Source organism: Balaenoptera ricei, chromosome 3 (genome assembly GCF_028023285.1).
Source record: "Balaenoptera ricei isolate mBalRic1 chromosome 3, mBalRic1.hap2, whole genome shotgun sequence".
In the NCBI taxonomy this organism is placed as follows: domain Eukaryota; kingdom Metazoa; phylum Chordata; class Mammalia; order Artiodactyla; family Balaenopteridae; genus Balaenoptera; species Balaenoptera ricei.
In genome coordinates, this window is record NC_082641.1 from 172,063,843 (window position 1) to 172,089,395 (window position 25,553).

The 25,553-nt window shown below is 43.1% G+C and overlaps 2 protein-coding genes across 2 annotated transcripts in view; one reads left to right on the forward strand and one right to left on the reverse strand.

Annotated features, from left to right (window-relative positions):
* LOC132363475 (mucin-16-like) overlaps positions 1-21,260 on the forward strand; it is a 73,150-nt gene extending 51,890 nt beyond the window's left edge. The window contains exons 13-27 of the mRNA XM_059919162.1: positions 870-1,042; positions 4,414-4,449; positions 5,411-5,476; positions 6,556-6,677; positions 6,779-6,846; positions 7,008-7,180; positions 9,001-9,131; positions 9,491-9,558; positions 10,384-10,532; positions 12,066-12,226; positions 13,145-13,212; positions 17,515-17,681; positions 19,442-19,483; positions 19,686-19,801; positions 21,162-21,260. Of these exons, the coding sequence (XP_059775145.1) occupies positions 870-1,042; positions 4,414-4,449; positions 5,411-5,476; positions 6,556-6,677; positions 6,779-6,846; positions 7,008-7,180; positions 9,001-9,131; positions 9,491-9,558; positions 10,384-10,532; positions 12,066-12,226; positions 13,145-13,212; positions 17,515-17,681; positions 19,442-19,483; positions 19,686-19,801; positions 21,162-21,260 (1,639 nt within the window). The remainder of the gene's footprint in view (positions 1-869; positions 1,043-4,413; positions 4,450-5,410; positions 5,477-6,555; positions 6,678-6,778; positions 6,847-7,007; positions 7,181-9,000; positions 9,132-9,490; positions 9,559-10,383; positions 10,533-12,065; positions 12,227-13,144; positions 13,213-17,514; positions 17,682-19,441; positions 19,484-19,685; positions 19,802-21,161) is intronic.
* Positions 21,261-22,951: 1,691 nt separating this feature from the next.
* MBD3L1 (methyl-CpG binding domain protein 3 like 1) lies at positions 22,952-23,551 on the reverse strand. Its single transcript, XM_059919163.1, is given in 4 exon segments — positions 22,952-23,087; positions 23,089-23,463; positions 23,465-23,515; positions 23,517-23,551. Coding segments are annotated over 4 exon segments (597 nt in total).
* Between the last annotated feature and the right edge of the window lie 2,002 nt (positions 23,552-25,553).

Consider the following 25,553-nt stretch of genomic DNA (forward strand, 5'->3'; position numbering starts at 1 on the left):
GGGAGGTCTTGGCTAGAGAGAGAGAAACTGGATTTCATGATAATAAAGCTGGTAGCTGAAAAAAGTGAGTATGAACCGAATAATCCAAGAAGAATGAGGGGAAAAAGAAGAGAAGTTGGCTGAGGGTGAAGACGTGAAGATCAATCACTTTATGGAGTAGGAAGGTACCTAGACGAAGAGGACCCAGAAAAGACCATGGCTGAGAAACCAGACAAGACCCAGTAAAGAGAAATGTCATAAACCAAAGCGGGGGTGGGGCGGGGGTGGGGATCAGTCTAAAGGAGGGAGATTTTTACCGACAAGGGTTCTTAGCCTCCTTAATCAACAGAAATTGATGAGAGGCCAGACAAGAAATTCAGGCAAGGCTTTATTGGGGCCCCTGCTGTGGCAGGGGGTAGCAAGAACAAGCAATAGGTCCCCTTGCTTGCTCACTCCCCAAGATGGGGGGCGAGTTGGATAAGCAGATGCACGAGGGTGGCTTATATGGGGTGAGGGGAGGGGTGTGTCCAGGGATGGGGCTGGAGGGGTGGCTTAGGTGTTTTGCCCACCCCTTTGGTGGTGTTGTGTGCAGGGGGCATGCGCAGTACCATGCTTTTGCTCCCAACCCCCTGTTTTTGCTCCTGGCTCTTCAGAAGTGGCAGTTGGGTATTTTGGTCTCTTTGTATCTTGTTGTCCGTAATTTGCCCCAACTGTGCATGCACGCAGTTATTTTTAGTCCCTTATACTTTCTTTGTATTTTGTTGCTTGAGGAGACATTTGTCCAGGTGCAAGCACGGCAGTAAATGGTCCCAGCTGGTCTCAAGATGAACAAATTATATAACTCTCCCACACCTCTGAATGTCCCTATTCCTCTGTCCCTGCCACCCTAGGACTGAAAAGGATGGGGCAGCAACTGGAGTGGATACCATCTGCACCTACCATCCTGACCCCAAGCATCCCGGGCTGGACAGAGAAAAGTTGTACCAGGAGCTGAGTCAGCTGACTCATGGAGTCACCCAGCTGGGCACCTACACCCTGGACCGTAATAAGCTCTATGTCAATGGTGAGTGTCCATGTGGGGCCGGGGTCTCCTACAGTCCATGTCTCTCTATACCAGTAATTCTCAACTGGGGAAGATTCTGCACCCCAGGGGATACTTGGCAACATCTGGAGACATTTTCAAGTCATGATTGGTGGGGTGCTAATGACATTTAGTGGGTAGAGGCAGGAAGTGCTACTAAACATCTCACAATGCGCAAGGCAGCTCCTCACCAAAATGAATTCTCTAGACAAAAATGTCAAAAATGCTGAGTTTGTACTTCCCTGGTGGCGCAGTGGTTAAGAATCTGCCTGCCAGTGCAGGTGACACGGGTTCGAGCTCTGGTCCGGGAAGATCCCATGTGCCACGGAGCAGCTTAAGCCCGTGGGCCACAGCTGCTGAGCCTGCGCTCTAGAGCCCGCCAGCCACAACTACTGAGCCCCCGTGCCACAGTTACTGAAGCCCGTGCGCCTAGAGCCCATGCTCCTCAATGAGAGAAGCCATCGCAATGAGAAGCCCGCACACTGCAACGAAGAGGAGCCCCTGCTCGCTGCAACTAGAGAAAGCCCGTGCACAGCAACGAAGACCCAACACAGCCAAAAATAAATAAATAAAATTAATTTATTAAAAAAAAAAATAAGCCCCAAGGTAATGCTAGATTTGTACCAGAACTGTGAATCTGTGTACAGCAATTTCTCAAACTCGGCATTTTTTTTTTTTTTTTTACTATTTTTATTTATTTATTTATTTTTGGCTGTGTTGGGTCTTCATTTCTGTGCGAGGGCTTTCTCTAGTTGTGGCAAGTGGGGGCCACTCTTCATCGCGGTGCGCAGGCCTCTCACTATCGCGGCCTCTCTTGTTGTGGAGCACAGGCTCCAAACATGCAGGCTCCGTAGTTGTGGCTCACGGGCCTAGTTGCTCTGTGACATGTGGGATCTTCCCAGACCAGGGCTCGAACCTGCGTACCCTGCATTAGCAGGCAGATTCTCAACCACTGTGCCACCAGGGAAGCCCCTTTTTTTGGGGGGGGGGCTGCGTTGGGTCTTCGTTGCTGCGCACGGGCTTTCTCTAGTGCGGCAAGTGGGGGCTACTCTTCGTTGTGGTGCGCGGGCTTCTCATTGCAGTGGCTTCTCCTGTTGCAGAACACGGGCTCTAGGCATGCGGGCTTCAGTAATTGTGGCTCGCGGGCTCCAGAGCGCAGGCTCAGTAGCTGTGGTGCACGGGCCCAGTTGCTCTGCGGCCTGTGGGATCTTCCCAGACCAGGGCATTGGCAGGCAGATTCTTAACCACTGTGCCACCAGGGAAGCCCTCACTTTTTTTTTAATACATCATGCTTAAGTGGGATCCATTCCAGGAATACAAGGATAGTCCAACATCTACAAATCAATCAATGTAATACAACACACCAACAAAGGAAGGATAAAAATCACATGATCATCTCAATAGATGCAGAAAAAGCACCTGATAAAATTCAACACCCATTCATAACAAAAAAACCCATCGAAGATGGTACAGAGAGAACACATCAAGCCCATCTATGACTAACCCACAGGCAACATCACACTCAATAGTGAAAAGCTGAAAGCCCTTCCCCCAATACCAGAAACAAGACAAGGATGCCCACCCTCACTACCTATACCCAACATAGCATTGGAAGTCCCAGCCACAGCAAACAGACAAGAAAAAGAAACAAAAGACACACAAACCAGAAAAGAAGAAGAAAAACCATCACTACCCGCAAATGACATAACATCTAATTCTAAATTCTACAACCGTTAGGGGTAATTTTTAAAAAATCACTGACCTCTTTTATTTCTTCCTTGTATTTAATAATTTAAGACATTATCATTTTATTTAAATCTGCAACTGTAATGACTAATAATTTTGCTTTTTTTTTTTACATACACATATTTCCACTCTTTTTTTTCTTTAGATTCTTTTCCCATATAGGCCATTACACAGTATTAAGTAGAGTTTCCTGTGCTCTACAGCCCCACTTTTCACTTTTGACCAGGATGGGTTTCTCTCTTGGTTGGGGCCCCGATGCCAGAAAGGCACTCTGAACACCTAGGAGATCCAAGCTTCGGACACACTGGGCATCAGCCTAGAATCCAGGAAGAAAGAGCATTTGGAAGGGTGACCCTTAACGGGGGCTCTGAGGGTCAACGCACAGCTGTGGTGAGGTTGACTGAAATTACTCAGCTTCCCTCCTCTCTGTCCCCAACCTAGGAATAGAGTTTGGCAACTCACACTTTCTTATCGCCGTTGCCCCATCAGGCGGGCAGGAGACATCCTGGTCCCATCAGGCGGGCAGGAGACATCCTGGACTCCTATTTTAGCAAAGAGGAAAACAGAATTACAGAGAAGGGACGGGAACTGTCCACACCCACAGTAGGTTTTTCACCAATCTAGGTCCTGAGGTTCTTCTGAGTTCACATTTTTTCCCTTCACCTTGGCCACTGCAGGGGCCAGTTTAAGACTCCCCCCAGGGCTTCCCTGGTGGCGCAGTGGTTGAGAATCCGCCTGCCAATGCAGGGGACACGGGTTCGAGCCCTGGTCCAGGAAGATCCCACATGCCACGGAGCAACTGGGCCCGTGAGCCACAATTACTGAGCCTGCGCATCTGGAGCCTGTGCTCCGCAACGAGAGAGGCCACGATAGTGAGAGGCCCGCGCACCGCAATGAAGAGCGGCCCCCGCTTGCCACAACTAGAGAAAGCCCTCGCACAGAAACGAAGACCCAACACAGCCATAAGTAAATTAAAAAAAAAAAAACAAAACTGGGCCTCAGCAAGGAGGCTTCAACAATTAAAAAAAAAAAAAAAAAAGACTCCCCCCAGCCCCTTGTAAGCTGCACAACTTATATGCTTCATTGTGTTCACTCATTCAGCATTTACCAAGCATCTACTATAAGCCAGGCCTTGTGCCCGACACCAGAGACAGACAGGCTACATGTACAACCTATCCTAATGTAAGCTCCAGTGGGGCAAAGACTGTTTGATTCGGCAGTATATTCCCCAAATGTAAATGGAACCTGACACGTTGTAAGCTTTCTGTAAATATTCACTGGATGTAGGGATAGATTGGAGGGAGGTTGGAAGGGCAGATGGCAGGGTGGATGGATATTTGGGGGCAAAAATGTGTGAACATAAATATTATGAGAGTCTCTTGTTGGGGGCTTGCTGGTGAGGTGGGTAAGGAAGGGTCATCTCTAATCCAAAGGTCAGGAAAGCCTTTATAGTGGAGATGACATTTGAGTCTGATCCTAGAAGATGCATAGATGCTCACCTGGTACAGAGGGAATGACATCCAGAAAGATGCCCCACATGGACAAAGGCAGGGATATCTGGGCTTGTTCCTCAGCCTCCCCTTAATGTGTGACTTTTTTGTTTCCAGGTTATAATGAACATGGTCCAGATGAGCCTCTTACAAGTATGCATCTTTTCATCCACTGTCCATTTCAGCCTCCAATGGTCTTGAGCCAAACTTTTCTTCTCACTGACAAAGGGAGCTTGCCCCAAACTCAGGCTAGGTCTCCTGAGTGGGGGCAGGGTATCAGTGGGAGGAAGGATGCTGAGTCCTTTGTCTCTTTTTAGACCTGAAGCCATGGTATTGGCTTTCCGAATTTTCCACACCCTTCTGGGTCGGAGGAAGAAATTTGAACGAGCGTTCGCTACAGAAATAAGGGTTCAGGTCAGATAATGACCTTGTAGTCCATGCCTCCTGATAACAAAACCTTTTAATAGGGGCTGCAGAATGGGCCTTGGTGTCAAGTTGCAAACTCTGGTGGCTACTCAGTGGTTTGGCCACATTTGTCCATTCACTCATCCAATGATCACTTCACCTATCTTTTCACCCATTCCATTCTTCCATTCTCCTAGTTATCCCTTCTCTCAGACCTCTTCCTTCCTCCCTCCCTCCTTCCCTCCCTCCCGTCCATCCATCTATCCATCCATCCATCCAACCAACCATCCTTCTGCCTATTCACCTGTTTGTCTTTCTTTCCTTCTGCACTTCCATTCATCTCTCAACTTTTCTTCCTTGTGTTTATTCTTCTTTCCTTCTCTTTGACCCTCCTTCTGTCCATTCTTCCTCTGTCCGTCTAAGTATCCCGTCTGTCTGCCTGTATTTCTGCCCCTCCATCTGTCTGTCCTCTTTGTTCAGTCTCTTTCTTGTTTACCCACTCACACTCTCTTGGGTTCATTTCATTCACAGGTTTGCTCGTCCCTCTACTCACACAATCACTCCTTCGCTCACTCTCATTAATGGTAAACCTATGAATGGTTTCTAGAGCCCAGGTGAGCCTGGGGGCTTCTGGAGCCCAGGTAAGCCTGGAGGCTTCTCCCACTCTGTGGGGGGCTCTGTTCCTCCCTAATGACTGCACTTCCCATAGCTCCCGAACCAGCTACCATGTTCCTGCCTACTTCATCATCACCTGTGCAACCAGAATCCACCACAGGTATTGGGGGCCCCCTTTTCCTTCCCAAGAGAAGCTCTCCAGCCCCACACATCCACTGGCCAACTGTAACACAGGAGCTGGGAGGCCAGGGGGTGCAATTCTGATTTTAGGGCAATCGTGCTGATCACAAATATTATACCAATAATTCAATCTGATGCTGGCCCTCATGGAGCCTCCAGTCTTGTGAGACTAACAGACTGTTATAACATAATGTGGTATGGTCTTGGGATGAGGCATCTAGCACAATTTTGAAGGGAAAGGCTTTCTGGAGAAAGTTTCACATGACCTGAGTCTTTAAGAAAAAGTAGGACTCATCCAGGCAAATAGGGGATGAAAAGTTTTCCTAGCAGATGGGATTCCATGAGCAAAATGTCAGTGGTCAAAAGCAGCACAGTGTACGGGGAAAATTGAGAAGAATTTGGTTTGCATGAAGCTTAAAGCTTAACCTGGAGTAGATGGATAAATTAAGCTGAAAGGTTGGCAAGAACCAGATTAAGAAGGACTTCAAGTGCCAGATCGAAAAAAGTTGAACTTAGGGACTTCCCTGGCGGTCCAGTGGTTAAGACTCCACACTTGCACTGCAAGGGGCATGGGTTAGATCCCTGGCCGGGGAACTAAGATCTCACATGCCGCGTGGTGAAAACATTAATTAATTAAAAAGTTGAACTTAGTGCTGAAGGCCATAGGTAGCCACGGGTGATACTAGAGCAGTGGTGACAGTAGTGAGATTTTTATTCAAGAAAATTTCTTCTAGTATTCAGTGTAGAGAACATCCTTTAGACAGGGCATCCAGTGAGTCTGCTGGGGTGTTGGTCCAGGTCAGAGAAGATAAGACCTAAGCTGGGACAGGAATGGAGAGAGGGGATGTATGTAGGAACCATTCTGCAAGTAGAATTGTGGTTAATTGGAGGTGAGAGAAGAGAAGCCGAGCAAATATGCTGGTTTTGACTTGGGTGACACCATTGGTGGGAGGTAGTGCTACTGGAAGAGAAGACAACAGATTATAATGAATGCAGGACTCTGATGTAGTCCCAGGTCAGGCCTCAGTGATAACCATCTATCCCCCTACCTTATTGCAGCTATGGGACACAACCTGAAGACCCTCACACTCAACTTCACCATCTCCAACCTTCCATATTCATCAGACATGAGCAATGGCTCAGCCATGTTCAACTCCACCGAGATGGTCCTGCAGCGCCTGGTGAGATGTTGGTCCTAGCAACCCCTGGTGGGATGATTCCCACCCAGCCCCTCTCCCAATCCCTGTCCTTTCTGTTCCTCATCCTTCTCCTACCTCCCCAGCTTGGATCGTTGTTCCAGAAGAGCAGCCTGGGCCCCTTCTACTCGGGTTGCAGACCAATCTCCCTCAAGTAAGACCTTTTCCTGAGCATTTGCCAGTAAGGACCACTTTGGGTGACCACCCCTTTCTCAGTCTTCCCACTGACCTCCCATTTGCTTCTCCCTCTTTCTGGCCCCACACCCAGAGGTTTCAAGACCTCTCTCTTGAGTCCCCACCTCTCTCTCTCCCCAGACCTGAGAAGGATGGTGCAGCCACCAGCATGGATGCCGTCTGCACCTACCACCCTGACCCCACGGGCCACAGGCTGGACAGAGAGCAGCTTTATTGGGAGCTGAACCAGCTGACCAGTGGTGCCACCCAGATGGGCTTCTACACCCTGGCCAAGGACAGCCTCTTCGTCAATGGTGAGTGTTCATGCTGAACTTGGACCTATAGTGATCATTACTTGTCACTGTTCTATTTTATTTCCTCTTGAACAAGTCAGTCAAAGTTTTATTTGAGGAGCACCCTCCCCAAACCTCCATGGGGAGGGTCTCTCCTGTCAGTTCAGGAAAACAGCACAAAATTCTTTGACCAAATGAATGTAATGAATTTTCATTCAATACCAAAATGTCTGACCCATGGGATCTCTTGGGATAGAGGTTCTTCTATGCGAGGTTCATCCATGCCAGTGGTTCTTATCTGGGGGTGATTCTACCCCACCCCAGGAGATACTCAGCAATGTCTGGAGACATTTTTGATTGTCATAATGGGGGAGAGTGCTACTGGAATCTAGTGGATAAAGGCCAGATATGTAGCTAATATCCTCCAGTGCACAGGAGAACCTCACCACCGAGAATTATACAGCCTGAAATTTCAGTAGTTCTGAGGACGAGAAACCCTGCTGAACACGGTCTCATAGTTCCTAGCTGAGCACCAGACCAACACTTATCACTTCACAGCAATTATTTGTTTAATTATCCAATTCTATAAAATTAGTGTTTGTTTAATGTGGCACTGTATCCTCAGTTCTTAGTATGTTGGCACATCATAGTACCCAATGAAAGAGTGAACAAATGAAAGATGTGTATCTCAGCCCTAATATCTGGGGATCCACTGCAGTTCACATTTATTCATTCAACAGACTCATATGTGTGACCATTCTGTCCCAAGCCATGTTCTGGCCATGGAGATAGAATACACAGGTTCTGTCTCTGAAAAAGTCATAATCAAGTGAACTCAAGATTACTTAGGAAAAAAAAAAAAAAGATTACTTAGGGACACAAGTGAAGTAAGTCAGAAGGAGAAAGACAAACACCATATGATATCACTTATATGTGGAATCTAAAATATAACACTAATGAAACTATCTATGAAACAAACAGACTTACAGAGAAGAGACTTATGGTTGCCATGGGGGAGGGGTGAGTTGGGAATTTGGGGTTAGCAGATGCAAACTATCATATATAGAATGGATAAACAAGGTCCTACTGTATAGCACAGGGAACTGTATTTAATATTCTGTGATAAACCATAATGGAAAAGAATATGAAAATATATATATATATGTATAACTGAATCACTTTGCTATACAGTAGAAATTAACACAACATTGTAAATTAACTATACTTCAATAAAATAAATTTTTTTTTTAATATTACTTACGGGGACTTCCCTGGCGGTCCAGTGTTTAAGACTCTGCGCTTCCACTGCAGGGGGCATAGATTCGATCCCCGGTTGGGGAACTAAGATCCCACATGTGGCATGGCATGGCCAAAAAATATATATATTACTTAAGGACACAAAAAAGGCAGAGACACTATTATTAACAGGGTGCCATGGGAGTGCAGAGATGGGGCAAGTCAAGGAGTGCCTCCTGAAACTGTACTAGGCACTGAACATGACAAGAACAAGATAGATGAATGCCTGCTCTCATGGAGCTCCACCTCAGTGGGCTCCTGAAGCAGAAATAGGAGTTTTCCTGGAAAAGAAAAGGGTGGAAGAGCATTCCAGGAAGCGGGAACGGCATAAGCACAAGCAGAAAAGCTCAGTTTAGGAGTTTCCTTATAAAATTCCTGTTTTCCCCCTCTACGGGGTGACTTTCCATTTGGAAGCCCTATAGTCCCCAACAGGTGGACCTGGTTTTGGTTGATTATGACAGTAGGTAGGGGCCCCCAGGCCACCATGCCTCTGTCCTAAAAGCTGAGAGTCTCCATCTGTCTTTTCTTCCTCTTGGTGGCTCCAGGCTATGCACCCCAGAGTTTATCTATCCAGAGCGAGTACCAGCTAAATTTCCACATCATCAACTGGAACCTCAGCAACCCAGACCCCACGTCCTTAGAGTACATTGCCCTGCTGAAGGACATCCAGGACAAGGTAGGGTCTCTCTCCCCTCTCCCATCTCTCCTTGCTCTGGGTGCCCCTCTCATTCCTCAGTCTGACTTACATCTGTTAAGTGATGGCTTCAACTCTTCACTTTACCCACATGTTCTGGGTTCTTTCAGATTCCAGGGGTCGTACCCTAGCTGCCTCCCCACATCTCAGATGGGCAAACTGAGGCTCAGAAAGGGGAGCACTGTGCCTAAGCTCACACAGTTGAGTTAAGGGCAGAGCCAGGATTGGAACCCAGGTCTCCCTTCCTTCAAGACCTATGTTTGTTCCTCCACTGGCTCCAGTGGCCCCCTCCAGCCCCAAGAGACCTCCATCTCACTCACTCTCCCTACCCTTTATTCCAGGTCACAAAACTGTACAGAGGCAGCCAGCTACAAGACATATTCCACTCCTGCCTGGTCACCAACTTGATGTAAGTTGAGATTGGAAGCATTGGCTGAGCTGGCGGCTTGAGGCTCTGACCCCCTGTTGGCACACCCTTGAACTGGAAGGTTCATTGACATGGTGCCCACTCTTCCACATGTCCCTGACAGCTAATCTTACCATCTCCTTCTGTATGTCTTTGGGGTGCAGGAAAAGGATTAACCTCATGGAGCCACCAACCCCTTGCACCCACCTCCTTCTTGGGAAATACAACTTTCAGCTAATAATAGTCCAATAATACCATTTACCGTGGCCAGGCTCCCTGCTGAGTACTTTCATGCAAGATCATCTCATTTAATTCTCATAACATCCCCCAGGAAGTGAATGCAATGCTCATCCCCAGTGTTCACATGGGAAGACTGAGGCTCAGAGAAGTGAACAGCCCAAGAGCTGTCAAAGTTGGGTTTGAACCCAGTTCTCTGAGGGATGGGTAGAGGAACTAGGACATCTATACTAGAGAGAGGGAGGATCATGGGACACGATGCTGACTTTGAATGTTACCAAACTTCAGTTCCTTTGTCTTTAAAATAGGGATAATTATAATAATAGCTTCCACCAGAGTGATGGGGAAGGAATGTGGAATTCACTTCTTAGAGGTGCACATTAGACATTCATTATTGTTACTGTTATTGCTTCTATTCCCAACCCCTAGAAGTCTTTCCCTTTTTGGTCAGGGTCTCTTCTCTTGCCGGGGGGAAGAGGCAGTCAGATACCCACAGTGCTTGTCCTTAGGTCTTTGGCTCTATAAAACAGTAACTCAGGAGACACTGCTGGTGTTGGGTGCTGGCTGAGTTCCCATGGTCTCTGTTCCTAGGTTGGATCCCATGTCGGTCAGCATCAAGGCATTATTCGCCTCCAATCTGGACTCCAGCGTGGTGAAGCAAGTGTTTCTAGGCAAGACCCTTAATGCCTCATCCTACTGGCTGGGTGCCACCTACCAGTTGACAGATGTGCATGTGACAGGTATGAGATAAAGTGGGGGAATAGGTTCATGGCTGGAAAAGATGGTTTTATGAAGAAGGATAGGGCTTCTGGGTAGCAGTGAAATGGAAAGAGGCTGCAGAGGAAAAAGGGGGGCTTTCTGAAGCCCATGTTGATGATTCATGGCAATGTGTCATCCAACAGGATGCAGGAAGAGAAAATGCAGCGACTGCAACCAAGGAAATGGTTATTTTACATGTCAGTTTTTCTAACCCAGAATGTAAAGGATCCTGTGTTTCCTTCTTAGGCTGCAGTTATGAGTCATGCATTGGTTGATTCATTCATTCATTCAATGTATACGCCATGAAGATAAATAGGCACTGATGATACATTGTGATAACCGCTATAACAGGGGAATTTCTAAAGTCTGTGGGAACCCCCAAAAGGGATACACAATTCTCTCTTGGTAAGTTTTCTAGAGGAAGTGATGAAGAAACTGAGATCTGAAGGAGAACAGGACCTAGTTGGGGGAAAGAGATGGGCAGCTGTGCTACATGTGTCTATAACCGAGAATATAGAAAGAACATGTCATTGGAGGAGGCTTTAAGAAGTTTGGTGTGGCTGAAGCATACACCTTGACATGAGACATGGGAAAGCTGTAGCTGAAGATGTGGGCAGGGACTTTCCTGGGCACTGGAATGGTTTGTGGAGGAACAGGACACACTCAGAATTCTACTTTAGAAAGCGCATCCTCTCGGTGTTAAAAGGACAATGATTGGGGATGGGGAGAAAGAACAGAGGCAGGAAGACACATTAGGAACCTAGGTCAGCAAAGGTGTGTGATAGATGCCCACTGAGATGGTCAGCACCTGCACCTGCCAACTGTGCCCCAGAGAAGCCCAAGCTCCTCTTCCCCACATCCTAGTGAACTCTCATAATGCTTGGTGGAGAGTTGGACAGGCAGACAGATGAGTGGATTCAAGGTGAACAGGCAGATAAACGGTCCTCTGTAGGCCACTTTTTTTTTTTTAATTTTATTGAAGTACAGTTGATTTACAATGGTGTGTTAACCTCTTCTGTACAGCAAAATGACTCAGTTATACATATATATATTCTTTTTCATATTCTTTTCCATTATGGTTTGTCACAGGATATTGAATATAGTTCCCTGTGCTATACAGTAGGACCTTGTTTATCCATCCTATATATAATAGCTTGCCTTTGCTAATCCCAAACTCCCATTCCCTCCCTCCCACATCCCCCTCCCCCTTGGCAACCACAAATCTGTTCTCTATGTCTGTGAGTCTGGTTTTGTTTCATAGATATGTTGATTTGTATCGAATTTTAGATTCCACATATAAGTGATATCATACGGTATTTGTCTTTCTCTTTCTGACTTGCTTTGCTTAGTGTGATCATCTCTAGGTCCATCCATGTTGCTGCAAATGGCATTATTTCATTCTTTTTGAGTGTAGCCCACTTCTAAAAACCCAGCTCAGTCCACATTGCCAGGAATAAGTAGACTGGCTGCAATGACTTCTTTGTTAAAAACTTCATACTTTCTTTTTATTCTAGAAGTGGAGCCATCAATTCATCTACCAACAGACCAACCAACAATCAGTCCCAGCTTCCAGAACTTCCAGCTGAATTTCACTGTCACCAACTTAATCTATTCCCAGGACATAGCCCCAGGCACCCCCAAACACCAGCGGAACAAGAGAAATATTGAGGATGCGGTGAGAATGGGGTTGTTTGTCCACTCTGTTCCCATGTAGAGACTGACCTATGGACACTGAGTAGTCAGAGGGTGACTTTTTTTTTGGTGTGCACATTTATTTTTTTTTCAGTTTGGCAATCTGGACATTTTTTTTTAACATCTTTATTGGAGTATAATTGCTTTACAATGGTGTGTTAGTTTCTGCTTTATAACAAAGTGAATCAGCTATACATATATCCCCATATCTCCTCCCTCTTGCGTCTCCCTCCTACCCTCCCTATCCCACCCCTCTAGGTGGACACAAAGCATTGAGCTGATCTCCCTGTGCTATGCGGCTGCTTCCCACTAGCTATCTATTTTACATTTGGTAGTGTATATATGCTGGTCATTTTTAAAAATTGAAGTATAGTTGATTTACAATATCATGTTAGCTTTGGGTGTACAGCACAGCGATTCAGATATATATATATATCCTTCTTCAGATTCTCTTCCCTTAAAGGTTAATACAAAATATTGAGTATAGTTCCCTGTGCTATACAGTAGATCCTTGTTGGTTATCTGGAGGGTGACTTTTTTTTTTAACAATTCATGAAGACAGGTTCTTATTCCCATTTTACAAACTAAGAGACAGCCATAGAGGGGTTCACTTGCTAGCCCAAGTCATACCCTGGAACAGGACCTGGACTAGTGTTTTCTTTTTCATTTTCGTGTTGTTTTTTTTTTTTTTTTGGCCACACCACTCAGCATGCGGGATCTCAGTTCCCCGACCAGGGATCAAACCCGTGCCCCCTACAGTGGAAGCACAGATTCTTAACCACTGGACCGACAAAAAAAAAAAAAAAAAATTGATGGGGAAGTGTGCTCTTTGATTAATTGGCATTCTCTGATGCCAATGGGCCATGGATGCTGACCAAGGAAATGTTGCCCTGTCTTTCAGCTCAACCAGCTCTTCCGAAACAGCAGCATCAAGAATTATTTTTCTGACTGTCAAGTTTCAGCATTCAGGTGAGTTCCAACTCAGGACACAATCACTATGGAGGTTTGTTCTGTCCTTTGAGAGTGTCCCACTGCCATAGTCTCTCAGTTCCTAGCTGTTACGGAGGAGAGCCCTAGGAATATAAAGCTGTTACCCAAACATCAGCTTGTTCCTGAACCAGTGAGTACAGCTGGCTAGAAACTCAGGAGAGCTTGTGTCAGTCAACCTAGGTAGACATGAAGGTGTCTGGTGCTGGGGGCCATGGAATATAGAGTGTAGCATTCATATCTTAAGAAATCGGCCACTGAAGGCAGAATCCATGGGAGCTGGGGGGTTAGAACCAGATGACTTAGAATCCAGCAGACTAACCGTGCTGTCCAACACTGTAGCCACTAGCCATAAGAGGCAATTAAAAACTTTTATACACCTCTTGGGATATGTTTAACATACCATAAAATTTACCTTTTTGATGTACATAATTTAGTGGTATATTTATATAGTGGTACAACTGTCCCACTACCTAATGGAGGGAGGAACATTTTCATCACACCAAAAAGAAATCTTGTACCCACCCATTAGCAGTCACTCATTCTTCCCTCACCCCCACCCCCTAGCAAACAATTTACTTTCTCCCTCTGTAGATTTGCCTATTCAGGACAATAGGCATTCCATTTATATGAAATGTATATAAATGGAATCATACACTATGTGGTCTTTTGTGACTGATTTCTTTCACTTAGCATAATGTTCTCAGGATCATCCATGCTGTAACATATATCAGTCCTTCATTCCTTTTTAGGACTGAATAATATTCTGTTGGATGGCTGTACCACTTTTGTTTATCTGTACATCCACTGATAGACATTGGATTGTTTCCACTTTTTGGCTATTATGAATAATGCTGTTATGATCATTAATAGCCAAGTTTTTACGTGAACTTATGTTTTCAATGCTTTGGGGCATATAAATAGGAATGGGTATTGTAGGGTCATAGGGTAACTATGTTTAATTTTTGAGGAACTACTGAATTATTTTCTACAGAGGTTCCACCATTTTATATTCCCTTCAGCAATGTATAAAGGTTCCAAATTCTTCACATCCTCACCAATGATTAGTATTGTCCTTTTTCCCCCCACTATAGTCATCCTAGTGGGTGTGAAGTGGGAGCTCATTGTAGTTTTGATTTGCATTTCCCTAATGATTAGCGATGTTGAGCATTTCTTCATATATTTATTGGCCATTTTTATATCTTCTTTGGAGAATTGTTTATTCAAGCCCTTTACCCATTTTTAAAATTGATTTTTCTTTTTAATGTTGGGGTATAATAGTTCTTAATATAGTCTGGATACTAGACCCTTACAAGATACATGATTTGCAAATATTTTCTCCCATTTGAAAGGTTGGATTTTCATGTTCATAATAGTATCTTTTAAAGCACAACAGTTTTTCATTTTGGTGAAATCCAATTTATCTACTTTTTCCTTTGGATTCTTGTGCTTTTAGTACCATATCTAAGGAAGCAATGACTAATCCAAGGTTATGAAGATTTACTCTTATGTCTTCTTCCAAAGGTTATATAATTTTATCTCTCACATTTAGATCTTTAATTTATTTTCAGTTAATTTTTGTATATGCTGAGATAGGGGTCCAACTTCCTTCTTTTGCATGTGAATATCTAGTTGTCCCAGCTCTATTTGTTAAGTAGCCTATCCTTTCCCTGTTGTTTTGGAAACTTTGTTGAAAATCAGTTGTCCATAATTGCATGACTTTGTTTATAGACAGTAAATTTTATTTCATTGATCTGTATGTCTCTCTTTTTGCCAGTGGCAGTGTTTTGATTACTGTAGTTTAGTACTAAGTTTTGCAATTGGGAAGTGGCGCTGTCCAGCATTGTTCTTTTTCCATATTGGTTTGGTTATTCGAGTCCCTTGAAATTCCATATTAATTTTAGTATCAGCTATCAATTTCTGCAAAAGAGCCAGCTGGGATTTTGATAGGGATTGAATTTAATCTTTAGGTCAATTTGGGGAGTGCTAGCATCTTAATAACATTAAATCCCCAATTCATGAATATAGGATGCCTTTTCATTTATTTAGGTCTTTTTAAAAGTCTTTGAACAAAGTTTTATAGTTTTGAATATACAAATCTTACATTTCTTTTTTTAAATTTATTCCAAAGTGTTTTGTACATTGCTTGATGCTATTGTAAATGGAACTGCTTTCTTAACTTTATTTTCAGAATGTTAATAACTAGTGTATAGAAATACAATATAGATTTTTGCATATTGCTCTTATATCCTACAATCATGCTGAGCTAATAGGATTTAGTAGTGTGTGTGTGTGTCTTTCTTGGGATTTTTCTATATACAATATCATGTCATCTGCAAATAGAGAGTTTAACATCTTCTTTTCCAACCTAAATGCCTTTTCTTTCTTTTTCTTTCCTAATTGGCCCCATAAGAACCTTCAGTATGATGTGAATAACATATAAGATGAGGGCAGACATACTTGTCTTGCCCTTGGTCTTAAGGGAAAAGTTTTCACTCTTCCACCATTAAGTATGATGTTAGGGGTAGTCTTTGCATGAATGTTCTTTATCAGGTTTGTAAAGTTTCTTTCTATTCCTAGTTTGTTGAGGTTTTTTTAATCATGAAATTATATTTTGTCAAATTCTTTTTTGTGTCTATTGAAAACGTGGGGAAAAAAAAGAAAACATGTGGTATTTGTCCTTTATTCTATTAATATGGTATGTTACATTGATCAATTTTTTTAGATATTAAGCCAACCTTTCAGCTAGAGGTAAGAGTTTAAGACCTTCTCAAGTCTTGCACAGCACTCTTGTGGTCTTCTAGATCCCCAGGAATACACTGGAGCTTTTCAAAGCCCCCTGTAGACATCTCATTCCCCAATTTTTTCTTTTAAGTTATTAGCTCACCTCTTGCTTGCCTCAACTGGTATTGCTCCCTTGGGCAGATATAGTGGAAAACAATTACCACCGACTGTGGCAAGTGCCATGGGGTTAGGCTTTCCTCACTAAACAAGCTCTGAACTACCATATGACCCAGCAATTCCACTACTGGGCATATACCCTGAGAAAACCATAATTCAAAAAGAGACATGTACCACAATGTTCATTGCAGCACTATTTACAATAGCCAGAACATGGAAGCAACCTGAGTGCCCACTGACAGATGAATGGATAAAGAAGATATGGCACATATATACAATGGAATATTATTCAGCCATAAAAAGAAACAAAACTGAGTTATTTGTAGTGAGGTAGATGGACCTAGAGTCTGTCCTACAGAGTGAAGTAAGTCAGAAAGAGAAAAACAAATACCGTACGCTAACACATATATATGAAATCTTAAAAAAAAAAAAAAGGTTCTAAAGAACCTAGGGGCAGAACAGGAATAAAGACGCAGATGTAGAGAATGGACTTGAGGATACAGGGAGGGGGAAGGGTAAGCTGGGACGAAGTGAGAGAGTTGCACTGACATATATACACTACCAAATGTAAAATAGATAGCTAGTGGGAAGCAGCTGCATCGCATGGGGAGATCAGCTCGGTGCTTTGTGACCACCTAGAGGGGTGTGATAGGGAGGGTGGGAAGGAGATGCAAGAGGGAGAGGATATGGGGATATACGCATACATATAGCTGATTCACTTTGTTATACAGCAGAAACTAACACAACATTGTAAAGCAATTATACTCCAATGAACAAACTCTGAGTCAAATAAAGACAAGCTGTGAAAATGAGGCTTTTTCAAGGAGCTGCCAGATGGGTCAAATAGTGACAATTCAATGGTGATGGGTCTTTTGGGGAGCTCTAACCCCATTATGGTTTTCAAAGTTACTGAGCCCCTTGTGAGAGCAGGATGAGAACTGCGCAAGTTATAACACCGTAACGTTTACTCCATTTACCAAGATTCAAACATTTTTTCTTAACTAAGTGCTGCTTGAATTGTTGCAAGCCTTCGGTTAATTTCTAGACTTCTGAAAAAGTTGATTTTGACCATGTTTGCCAGTGTTCTCATTCTTTTCACGGATTTTCAGAAGTCCTTACTCCAACATTTCAAAATGTTCTCCCTGCAGCTACTTATTTATAAATTAATTCAATTAAATAAAATGAGACATTCGGTTGCTCACTCACACTAGCCATATTTTAAGTGTTCGATAACAACGTGGGGCAAATAATGACTGTATTGGATAGTACAGACACAAATGTTTACATCATTGCAGAAAGTTCTCCTAGACAGGACTAGAACCAGGGAACCAGGAATCGGGGTAGAATTCCAGATACCCTTGTTCATCCCTTGTGTCCTTCCAGGTCTGAGCCCCCCAGCAACCACACTGGGGTAGATGCTCAGTGTAACTTCTCACCATTGGCTCAGAGACTGGACAGAGTTGCCATCTATGAGGAATTCCTGCAGCTGACCAAGAATGGTACCCAGCTGCAGAATTTTATCCTGGACAGGAATAGTGTCCTTGTGGATGGTAAGGCTCCCTGATCATTGGGGCAGAAGTGGGGGCTTCTAATTTCCTCACATGGGGACTTTCCTGGGAATCTGGAGACTTGGGGATGAGTCAGCACTGAACTTCCCCAGGCTGGCAGGAGGTGCATACTCCCACAGATTTTACCCACCACTGAGGGAGAGGAAAGGACATTCAGTGGGATATAGGAGACACTCGCCTTCTCCTAGACTGCACCATGCAATAGAACTTTCTTAGTGAAGGAAATGTTATATAACTGTGCTATCCAGTGCATAAGCCACATGAAGCTCTTATTTAAGCATGGCCATTGTGACTGGCTTTTATGGTTAATGATTTTTAATAGTACTGACTACCAGATTTTTAAAATTTCACTTAATTAAAATTAATTTTAATTTAAAAAGGCACTTGTTGAAGTCAGGAAGAGAAAAACAAATACCATATGCTAACACATATATATGGAATCTAAAAGAAAAATGGTTCTAATGAACCCAGGGGTAGGACCGGAATAAAGACGCAGACGTAGAGAATGGACTTGAGGACACGGGGAGGGGGAAGGGTAAGCTGGGACAAAGTGAGAGAGTAGCATTGACATATATACACTACCAAATGTGAAATAGATGGCTGGTGGGAAGCAGCTGCATAGCACAGGGAGATCAGCTCGATGCTTTGTGACCACCTAGAGGGGTGGGATAGGGAGGGTGGGAGGGAGACACAAGAGGGAGGGGATATGGAGATATATGTATACATATAGCTAATTCACTTTGTTATACAGCAGAAACTAACACAACATTTTAAAGCAATTTTACTCCAATGAAGATGTTAAAAACTTTTTTTTAATTTTTAAAAAAAATTTTTTAAGTAAAAAATTAATTAATTAATTAATCACAGCATATATTTTGTAAACCTGGTTTGAATGGAAGTAAGAATAAACCTCCAAGTGGATGTAGAAAAAAAAATGAAAAATTAAATAAAATAAAATAAATAAAATGGCACTTGTTCCTGCTCGTATCAGGCAGCACATCTTAAGAATTTGCCTGGGGTTGTACGAGCAGGGGGACCTGAAACCCTCTCCCGTTGCCCAATGGGTGCTATGTGTCCCTACCCTCATAGAGTTTGTGTTGCAGTTGGAAATAACAAGAATAGCCAATTTAAAATTATAAATTATTTTATGTGAACCAATCCATACTGGGGAGTGGTAATCAGAAGGCTTCCTGGAGGAAGTTACAGTATAGGTGAATCCTGGAAAATGAGCATTAAAAACTCAGTAAAGGAGAAGGGAGTGAATGTATTCATAGCCAGAGAAGAGAGTTTTGAGTGGGAATTTATAAATTTAAAGAGATGCCATGGTCTTGTCAACTGTGATGATCCATTCTCCCCTCCACTAGCATAAGATGGTCCAGCCCATCATCAGTCATCCATTCCCAGAGGTATGATTTGAAATATCACTCTTGTAGTGTGATAATGGCTTTGTTATTATGTAGCAAAATATCCTCATTTTCCAGTGATACAAACTAAAATGGAGTGAAACATCATTATGGCTACATGACTTTAATATTTAAATGGAATTACGGGATGATGCAAGGGTAGCAAGTGTTAATAATTTATACATTGGGTATGATACTGTTTTAACTGGATGAATTATATATTGTTATTTCTAGGTGATGCACGTTTATAATGTGGTTCTATTTTTCTGTGTATTTGAAAAGTTTTATTTAAAAAAGTAAAACACACTCACATGCATTCTCCATTTCATTCACTTTCAGGGTATTCTCCCAACAGAAACAATGTCTTGACTGAGAATTCGGGTAAGCCTCAAAGACGCTCCAGGCCAGGATGGGGAGGGAATATTTTGATTCTCTGCCTCACTAAAGGGAACCATGTACCCAGGGTATTGGATGATGATGAATGTTGGCCAACCCACGCTAAGGACTTTGAGGCACAGTAGGGGGAATCAGGAGCCCTAGGGGAACGATAGGAGGTGGCTCACACAAGCACTTGTCTCCCCAGACCTCCCCTTCTGGGCCATCATCCTCATCTGTCTGGCAGGACTCCTGGGGCTCATCATATGCCTGATCTGCTGTTTCCTGATAAGCAAGGAAGTGTTGTTGTCTTCTTACTATCAGGTTGTAAGAGCCCTTTATATATTACAAATACCTGTCTTCTGCTGGGGATATGTTTTGCAAATATTTTCTCCTAGTCTGCGTGTAGTTTGCCTTTTCCTTTTCTTAATAACATTAGTCATTAGGGAAATGTAAATGAAAGTCATAATGAGATACCACTACACATGAGAATGGCTAAAATTAAAAAGATGATAACAAGTGTTGGTGAAGATATGAAGCAACTGGAACTCGCATATAGTGCTGGTAAAACATAACATGGACACATCTTTAAAAGTTACATTGGGGGTAGTAGATGCAAACTATTACATATAGAATGGCTAAACAAGGTCCTACTGTATAGCACAGGGAACTATATCTAATATCCTGAGATTAAACCATAATAGAAAAGAATATAAAAGAATGTATATATGTGTATAACTGAGTCACTTTGCGGTACAGCAGAAATTAACACAACATTGTAAACCAACTATAGTTCAATTAAAAAACAAATTTTAAAAGAAGTTACTTACATCTATGCAACAATCCAGTCCTAAGAATTTATCCAAGAGAAATGAAAACATATGTCTATACAAAGACTTGTACACAGACGTTCATAATAATATTTGTACTAGCCAAAGACTAAAAACAACCCAGAAGTCCATCAACAGGGGAAGGGATAAACAAACTGTGGTATATCCACACAACTCAATACTATTTAGCAATAATAGTATTATTAACACATGCAATGTGTTAATAATAGGATTATTAACACATGCAATGATTAATCTCAAAATAATTATGCTGAATGAAAGAAGTCAGATGAAAAAGAGTACTTACTGTATGATTCCATTTATAAACAAACTCTTGAAAATACTAGCTAATCTCTGAGGCCAGAAATCAGATCAGTGGCTGTCTGGGAATAAGAATGTGTTTGTAAATAGCAGGGGAGGAGGAACTGCAAAAGAACATGAGGACAATTGGGGGGATAATGAGCATTCCTCATTTCGATTGTGGGGATGGTTCAATAAGTTTATAATCCAAACTTATCAAATCATTCACTTTAAATGTATGCAGTTTACTGTATGTCAGTTATACATCAGTTAAGCTGGGGTTGGGGGGAGGAAAACAGAAGATATTAAGGGGATATCAGAGAGAAAATGGTAGAAAAAAAAAGTTAAAAGGAAGAGAGAAGAAGAGAAAGAGGTGAAAGAGGGAGAAAAGAGAGGAAAAGGGCTGGGAGAGAAAATTAAGAGAAAAAGAGAAAAAAGGAAGAGAGACACACAGGAACATCAGGTCTCTGTGGCTGTGGCCATGTCCCTCCCCTGTAGCCCCCGATACTTGGCAATGACTGGTCCATTCTGATGCCCTCTGCTCACCCTCACAGGTCACTGTTTCCAGGCAGAAGGAGGAGGAAGACTGCGAGGCTCAGCAACAACGCCTGGGCTATTACCTGCCACGCGTGGACCTGAGGAAGCTGCAGTGACATCTGCTTGAGTCCCCTTTACCCAGTCAGGTTCCAAAGGAGCTTGGCCGGAACAGAAATAAACCACATTGGTCAGACACAACCTCTGGGTCTTTCCTGACTTGGCCCCTACCTGGTTCACACTGTACTGAGATAAAAGTTTTCCCCTTCATTATGTCCTAAAGACAACTGCAACTTCTGTCTTATGGTTTCACACCATATCATCCCTCAGGGACACCAGGATTGGTGAAACAGGCACAGACATTGTCAATGAACAAAATCAACATCCCACTTAAGTGTGAGGTCTGCCTACCTAGTCACCCACTACACACGTCTCTCCTCGACTCCTGCACAGCCATCACCCCATCTCTATTCCTCCATATTCTGCACCCCCTTCCCCGAAGCCCTGACAGTCTCAAGTTCCCCTTGAACTACTTCGTTCTCTGATGTTCAGATTCACCAGGACGTCCAGAAAATCTGCCTTGGTGACTCCTTTCCCTCATCACAGGTCCTCCAAGGTGGGAAACACACCAAGAAGGAATGAGTGGGTCTGACATGACTCTGCAATCAGCCTTGGGACTTGGGAGCTGAAATGACTAGGTATCTGGGAAGACTGAATCCCTGAGTAATACCAAACTCTAGAGAGAGAGGGTCTGCTTTGGATTTAAAGATTAATAAAACTCGGGGGAAAGGTCTGAGAGGAAAAAAAAGATAGTCTTTTTTTCATTTTTTTTTGCACTGAATCTAACCAAACAGTTAAAGCAGAAACTCCCTAACAGGCAGTGCGAAGCATCCCAGGCATGAAACAAATACTACAGATGCTCTATTATTGTTTAACACCTCGCTCTCAGAAACTATAAATCCTTCAGACAAAAGTAAGTCATGATAAAGAGGATTTGAATAATACAACATGCTTGATGAGGCAAACAGGCAAATAAATCCCAACAAGCAGTGACTTATTGTTAGATTAATGATGCGGAAAACAGTCTCTTTTGATATCATGATACCCCAAATGGCATGTCAATTTTCATGAATCAAATTTTCAACACACAAAAATCTTTAAAAATGAGGAAAAGTTTGGTATCTCATTATATGCAACTCTGAATTAGCATGCAACAACACAAAAATAGAGACCTAGCAGCAGATACCTTATGTGAGAACATAATTATAACAGCTCTTTAATGCAATATTATTTTGGAATCTACTAGGTATTATACAAAAAAGGATAATCTATTGTGAAAAGGTAGGTTTTATTCTGTGATTGTAAGGGCAAAAAAACTAAATAATCCCATAACTTTGATAACTCTCTATTGACTTTAAAATACAAATCAATAACATACATAGAGAGGAAAATGAATAACAACATGAAGAGGAAAGATCTCTTCTTCTCACCAGAAACCAAATCACTCCCCTCAAAAAGATCACTGTCTAGGGAATTCCCTGGCAGTCCAGTGGTTAGGACTCGGCGCTTTCACTGCCACGGGCCCGGGTTTGATCCCTCATCAGGGAACTAAGATCCCTCAAGCTGAGGGGCCAGCAAAAAACAAACAAACAAACAAACATAAATAGATCACTGTCTATATTTTCTATGCCACGCAAAAGAATTTAGTGAAAGAAAAGTATTGGTTTATTTTCAAGTTTCAAGAGCTCAAAGCAAGAAAAACTTACAGATACTGCAGAGAGTCATTAATAAAGTGCTGTGGTGTACCATTTCATCTGCACCATTTTCTCTTTTTTTTTCCATAGTGTTTGTCAGGACACCCTTCTTAGCCCCTCACTTTTTCTGCCTTGATAGCTAGCCTGTCTGCAATCAATGCTATCCTCAGTCTCTCTCTTGCCATCTTCACTTTCCTGTTTCCTGATATCTTCCTCAGTCACCGGAAATTGTTTGCAGAGGAGCTGTGAGATACCCAGACCAGCTCCTGGAATCATCTCTGCCAAATCTGAAGACTGGACAGGGGTGGGCCTGGGGCTGGAGTTCAGACCACCTGTGAGAACTCCTGGCAGAGATTCACCTGTGCAACTAGTTGCACGTTTTTGCAAGGCTTTGGCAAGATCCAAAGTACTTAAGGGTTCTCTGGTTCCACTGAAGGCCTGGAATCCATGCAGTCTCTTCTGCCAGAGCACTTGCTGGGGCTTGTCCAAGGTTTCCTCCCATTGACGGCATCTGATCTCATTGCCAGGATAGGATGTGATTCTAGTAACCAGCCTCTTGAATATGTACAGACATTCTCAAAGGGATGGAGGTGCTGAAGCCACACTTTGCATTGGTTTCTACAATCACGTTGCCTCCTCTGTGAAGTCTTGACCATCATGCTTCTTTTCTTCTTATCCTATAAAATTAATCATGAAATTGTACAGGACAAAATAGTTCTAACGTCTTATTCCTAAGGAGAAACAAATATTATTAAATATATATATATATATTTTTTTTTAACATCTTTATTGGAGTATAATTGCTTTACAATGTTGTGTTAGTTTCTGCTGTATAACAAAGTGAATCAGCTATACATATACATATATCCCCACATCTCCTCCCTCTTGGGTCTCCCTCCCACCCTCCCCATCCCACCCCTCTAGGTGGACACAAAGCACTGAGCTGATCTCCCTGTGCTATGCGGCTGCTTCCCACTAGCTATCTATTTTACATTTGGTAGTGTATATAAGTCGATGCTAGTCTCTCACTTCGTCTCAGCTTACCCTTCGCCCTCCCCATGTCCTTATATATATATTTTTAAGTGCCAATGGAGCCATTGCCCGGGCATTAAAAACTTATCCACAACACTGCCATTTTCAGGAAAGATCCAACAGTTGATGTGATTCCCTTTTTTGGAACCTTCACTGATGGGTTGTTGCTTTACTTTAAGCATGATAACCCTAAGAAAACGTCCAACGGAATCACCATTCTGAAGCATATTTCACACTTCTGGTACCCTGTAAAAACGTTTGCATTGCACTGGAAAGCAGCATCTGGAGTAGATCTATTTCCTCTTCTAGTTCATTTTCAAGCCCTATTATCAAAAATCTCTTCTCTAGACGGAGAATGCTACTCTTGGTATGGATTTTACAGGCGTTCTTCCCTCAAATTCAGATTTCTCACAAAGACGTTTGTAACAACAGCTGGTCACTGCTATGATCAATGACATTCACTTTCCATTTGAGGGCAAAGGAGGGAGACAGAGATGAGGGAGTGAAAAAGACAGCTGGCTTCCCCAGCCCCCAGAGCTGCTAGACAGTGCTGCTCTGTTCTTCCCTACTGCTGCCTGCACATTGGTCGTTTCTTTCAACTTTCGCTACTGTGTTAAGCATAAAAGAAAATCCAAATCTGTTAGGTATTGCAGGCTCTCTGTTACATGTCTTTACCCACATTTATCTTGCTCTGTTTTTCCACAACCAGGAGACTATAAACACAGAGCTTATTACTAAACTTTAAAGATTATTAAACACAGGAACTAGATCTACATTTCCAAAAGGAGACTGATATTTCTTCAAAGTCCCAGACCAGGGCTGAGTGTGGTACATCATTAACAGTCAATGATGATAGTCAAATATATATATTTGACCCAGTTTGGCTGCTTCTGTAGTGGATACTTTATGGGGTGACACCAGCCAACGTGTGACCAGAGGATGAATGCAGCCAAACAGGTTTAATTAGATCAGAGACACAAAGGGCTATTCCCTCCTTTGATAACAAATAAAGCAGCTGTAAGCGCCTACAATAGCAGGCAAGAAACAAAGGCAGCAAAACAGAACCATAATTGATCCTTCTCCTAGCTGGCCTGTGATTTACTTGTAACCTGGGAAGTGGCAGCTGGAGCCGGAGGGAGCAGGAGACTCAGCTAGAAGCCAGCTCCAGAAGATGAATTGCTTGGGGATGGGGAGGAGGGAGGTAGCAAAGTCTCTGTTTTGTAGCCCAAATTTACTCAACTATTTGTTACACATCATAGAAGGCTGCTAGGTTTTAGTCTGCTGCTCCCAGACCTGGTTCTGATTTCACCAGCTTTGCACCCTAGGAGTCCCATAAGATAAACCACCCCCTACTCCCGGATCCCACAGACAGCTCCACGGGGGTAACGCCACCACAAACCGGCTCTGGCCTTAGTACAGGGTATCCTCCAAGCCCAGGGTGGGAGCGGAAGCGGGTAGGAGGCAATGGCAGGCGACGGTACTCCGACTTTTCTCCACCCCCGCGCGCGTTAGAAGCGTCGATTTTTGGATCCAGGTCTAGCAGGGATTAATTGTCAGGCAAGTCGACAGTTTACCCCACTTCAGAAAGAACGAAAGACTGAGCGGGCGGACAGGAATCTCCCCCTG